The sequence below is a fragment of the Gekko japonicus genome, unplaced genomic scaffold, assembly GCF_001447785.1.
Source record: "Gekko japonicus isolate JY-2015 unplaced genomic scaffold, Gekko_japonicus_V1.1 scaffold2575, whole genome shotgun sequence".
Lineage (NCBI taxonomy): Eukaryota > Metazoa > Chordata > Lepidosauria > Squamata > Gekkonidae > Gekko > Gekko japonicus.
Genome location: NW_015173754.1, coordinates 30765 through 35188, shown reverse-complemented (window position 1 = coordinate 35188; position 4424 = coordinate 30765). Strand labels below are relative to the sequence as shown.

The 4424-nt window shown below is 47.7% G+C and overlaps 1 protein-coding gene across 1 annotated transcript in view; it reads left to right on the top strand.

Moving 5' to 3' along the window:
• The first annotated feature begins 1069 nt into the window (after positions 1 to 1069).
• The window catches only part of TMEM107 (transmembrane protein 107), a 9160-nt gene continuing 5805 nt past the window's right edge, over positions 1070 to 4424 (top strand). The window contains 3 exon segments of the mRNA XM_015423494.1: positions 1070 to 1084; positions 3321 to 3362; positions 3364 to 3389. Coding sequence (XP_015278980.1) covers positions 1070 to 1084; positions 3321 to 3362; positions 3364 to 3389 — 83 coding nt within the window.

Here is a 4424-nt window from a genome sequence, read left to right as displayed (position 1 = left end):
CAGGCTGTTGGCCTGGTATGACACTGAGTTGGCACTGGGAAAGTTAGTATCTGATGAAGGGAGTTTTGACTCTCGGAAGCTCATACCCTGAGAATCTTGTTGGTGCTACTGGACTGGGATGTAGCCTTAGAACAGGGGTGTCAAGCTCATTTGTTAGGAGGGCCAGATCAGATATTAGTACTCTTGCAATATTTTGTTTATTTAGCAGTCTCTGATAACTGATACCTCTTGCTCTGAATTATTGATCAAAATGTCTGTGCTGTTGCAGTCTTGGGTATGCTGTTCAAGTGTGTATCTGTAAGCTGCAAACTTACTTTTGATTTATTGACATTCACCACAGAAATCTCATGCTCAGAGTTCTGAGTCTAAGACCCAGGGGAAAATAATGAAATGGCTGAGCGATTGAGAGAGTCTGGCAAAGCAACAGCAGCAGCAACAGAACTGGAAGCAGCAGATGGCCAGTTCCAGTGCGGGCCTGATGGAAGCCCTCCGGGGGCCTGATGTGGCCCCTCGGGCCGCACGTTTGACACCCCTGCCTTAGAAGGAGAGCAAATGGAAGAGGAGGAGGAGGATAGGGGATGTGTGTTCATGAGGCTTGTGGGTGGGTGAGACAGGAGTGCCCCCTGCTGGCCTTCAGAAGTAACAATCTGCAAGAGAAGCGAGGTGTTTGACACCCCTGCCTTAGAAGGAGAGCAAATGGAAGAGGAGGAGGAGGATAGGGGATGTGTGTTCATGAGGCTTGTGGGTGGGTGAGACAGGAGTGCCCCCTGCTGGACTTCAGAAGTAACAATCTGCAAGAGAAGCGAGGTGCTCTGGGGTGGCTGATGCTGCACTGGCTGAGATGCACGGTGGGGTGGAGGGGGCCATTTGTTCATCCCAGGCAACCTTGCATGTTTACCCAGTGGAAGGGTGGGGGAAGCTGTCTCTTGCACATTGCTTGGGGGATGCTAGGAGCAAGGGATTCTGGGTGTCAGAATCACAGCAGATAATAAGATACACTCTTGCAAAAGGTTTTATTTTATTAAAGCCATGAAACGGGTAGAACACAGTCTCTGTCAGGAATGACACAATGTGCTTGATACGGGTATAATAAAGGGAATTCAAAATAGCTTGGGCCAATAGACATGATTCCCGCTGGCGCCAAAAGATTCCCCTCGCGCCCAAACCTTGGGAACTCAACAGTTTGAACTAATTAAACAAGCCTTCTATTCTCACGCTACATCGCATGATAGACTAAGCAAAAAGCCTCCAAGTGCACACCACCTGTTGCAATACTGATAAGGTTCCTTCAAAGCTCTGCAAGCGTATAGGGAAAGGAATGTAGTTGCCACTAAGCACATGGGGTTAGGTGTGGGCATATGAAGTCCTGCACATGAAGGCGAGAGTGGGGGTTGGGATACAACTCATAAGCAAAGAAAATACAATTGGCAGCTTGCTGACACTGGTTCTCTCCCTGAGCACTCTGACGGAACCGGAATCCGTTATCCAATGATATAAATACTGAAGATTCAGAGCCGTACACCGTGCTAGTTGCTATGCACAGCAGGGGAGCTTGGGGGAAAGGAGATTTTGGGCACATGAAGCCGCCTTATCACACCACTGGTCCATTGAAGCGAGTGTGGTCTACTGCGCCTGGCAGTGGCTCTCCAGGGTCTCAGGTGGAGGTCCTTGACATCACCCACTGCCTGGTCATTTTTTTAAACTGGAGGTACCAGGGATTGAACCCGGGACCTTCAGCATGGAAAGTTTGTCCCCTGAGCCACAGTCGTTCCCCTCCCGTACTATTTCTGCTATATTCCATCCCTCCCCTCCCCGTTTAAACATCGCTTTCTCTCTCTTTTCCTTTTGTTACCTTGCTAAATGCATCTGTCTCCTTGTTAAGTCACTCGCTTAACAAAGTAGTCAGAGAGCGATTCAGCAAAGATTCAGCTTTATTCATCAACTCGAACACAACTCCAACACGGATCAACATCTGATAGCCAGAACAGCTTTTGCATTAAAGCCGTTCCCTTTTTAAACTCTCCCGGCTAATGTAGCCACGCCTTACTGTACAATACTAACCGATAAGATTGTTTACATAACGACCAATCATAGACGTTCCCGATCAGGGAGCTTGCTGGTACCTGATTGGTTGGTTCTTCCTGGGCTATCAATACGATTGGATGGATTAGGATCCTAGCCCAGGACGAAGGTTTTCATGGCATTTCAGTTATGTTGTTCACATACAGTTATGCATTCAATGGCAGCTATTGAATACATTACACTCCTCTAACCTTTCTTTGCGTGCTTTCATGGAAGGATAGAGTGGAAAGAGAGAAAACGAGAACAGGGCAGTTGGAACTGCAGTGTTCCCTCTAAGCTGAGTTAGTGTGAGCTAGCTCACAGTGTTATAGCCTACGGCTCACACACCCTTTTGCCTTAGCTCAGGAAGGATGGCTCCAGAGCAGACTAATTTATGCAGGAGCCAAATCGCTCGCTCTCAACTTTAATGCCAGTACCTCACAAAGTAGGTAGAGAATGGTATATGAAGAAGAAGAAGAAGAAGAAGAGATTGGATTTATACCCCGCCCTTCACTACCCGAAGGAGTCTCAGAGCGGCCTTCCCCTCCCCACAACAGACACCCTGTGAGGTGGGTGGGGCTGAGAGAACTCTGACACAAACTGCTCTTTTTCAAGGACAGCTGTGCCAGAGCTTGTGACTGACCCAAGGTCACATCAGCAGGTGCAAGTGGAGGAGTGGGGAATCAAACCCGGTTCTCCCAGATTAGAGTCGGCACACTTAACCACTACACCAAACTGCACAATGTTGGAAACAAGAGAGAACACCAGAAATTACGGAATGGATACAAAAAGCGTTATTTATGGCAGAAATGGATAAAATAACAAGAAAATTGAATAACAAAGAAGATCAAGAATTTTTTGAAGAATGGAAAGACTTTAAAGACTATTTAGAGAAAAACTGGGATGTGAAACAAAATCTATTGTATTTAGAGCAATACTAATATAGAGAAATGTTATCTTGTGACCGATAAACTGATAAATTGAATTGTGAAACAAATGTTAAAGCTAGAAGGGTAGAGCACTGTGGGAAGCCAAGAGAAGGGGAGGGAAGGAGGGGGAATATGGATATTTGCCAACTGAAATTAAATGTTACATGTGTTATTATATCCAAAAATAAAAGTTTTGTGCAAAAAAAAAAAAGTAGGATTTTTTGCTCACAGCTTAGAGGGAGCATTGGTTGGAAGGGAAAGATGGGGCCGCCGCTTTCTTGCTAGAGGACTGATCTCTCTCCCTCTCTGTGTGTGTCTTCTGTGTTACAGGAGAACAACGTTCGAGCTTGCTTGCCTTTGCAGTACACTCCTGCAGGAATATGAGAAGCGGGACACAGAGTGAGTCTTCTACCTGGGGCTCGGCCTGCATCGGCTGTCTCTTCAGCCCTTCTCTGACTCCTTGGCTTTAAGACATAAGAGAGGAAGGCAGAACTGATCGATGGTGTTCCCGTCCTCTCTCCCATCCTTCCATTCCCTAAACGAAACACTTCCCTTTCAAATATATCGTTATGAATGTACGTTCCGTTCCTAGTAGTGCATGCCCAAAAGGAGAAAAAAAACCCCACCCAGGTGCGTGTCTCACATCTGTGTGTGTGATGCAGCTGTTCAGTCAGCCCTGTCTGCTCAAAAAAGCTTATTCTCTCCCCCCACCCCCACACTTTTGTTTTGTTTGCAAGATCTGGCCGCATCGACAGCGGCACCTCTGCATTGCTAACTGCCAACTGGAGACCCTTCGTTTACAGCAGATCCCCCCGTCAACCATTTGGCTCAGGCTACCAGACAGTGGCTATAAACCCAGGCCAGCTTTCATGAGCAAGAAAGGGGGGAAGGACTAACTGTGCCCAACCGCATCTTCCCCCCTCCCATCAAAGGCAGGTCACCTTCTCCGGTGTAAGGAGCCTTGAAGCTAGGCCTGGATCATCCTGTGGCCTCCACCATCTGAGCCCCTGGTATATTAAATTGCACGTCTGTACTAAAGAGCAGGTTGCTCTGACTTCGGTTTTCGGTAAGGTGCAGTCCCAGGGATTTTCTTCGCAGAGGTCAAGGCGGGGGGACCAGGTGACTCACGTGTGCCAGTGGGGAATTCCTTACCACGAGACCACCAAAGGGCCCTGCTCTGATCCATGCTTGGGCCGGTAGTTAATAAACTGCTGGTTTGACAGAGTGAAGTGGCAGGAATCAGGGTCTGACGTGAGTTTAAAATTATCTTGGGTCAGACAGTGCTGGGTCTGGGACGTTTAAACCATTATTTCTCCTTTAGAGCCAGTTTGGTGTACTGGTTAGGAGCACGGACTCTGATCTGGGAGAACCAGGTTTGATTCCCCCACTCCTCCACATGCAGCTGCTGGTGTGACCTTGGGTCAGTCACAAGTT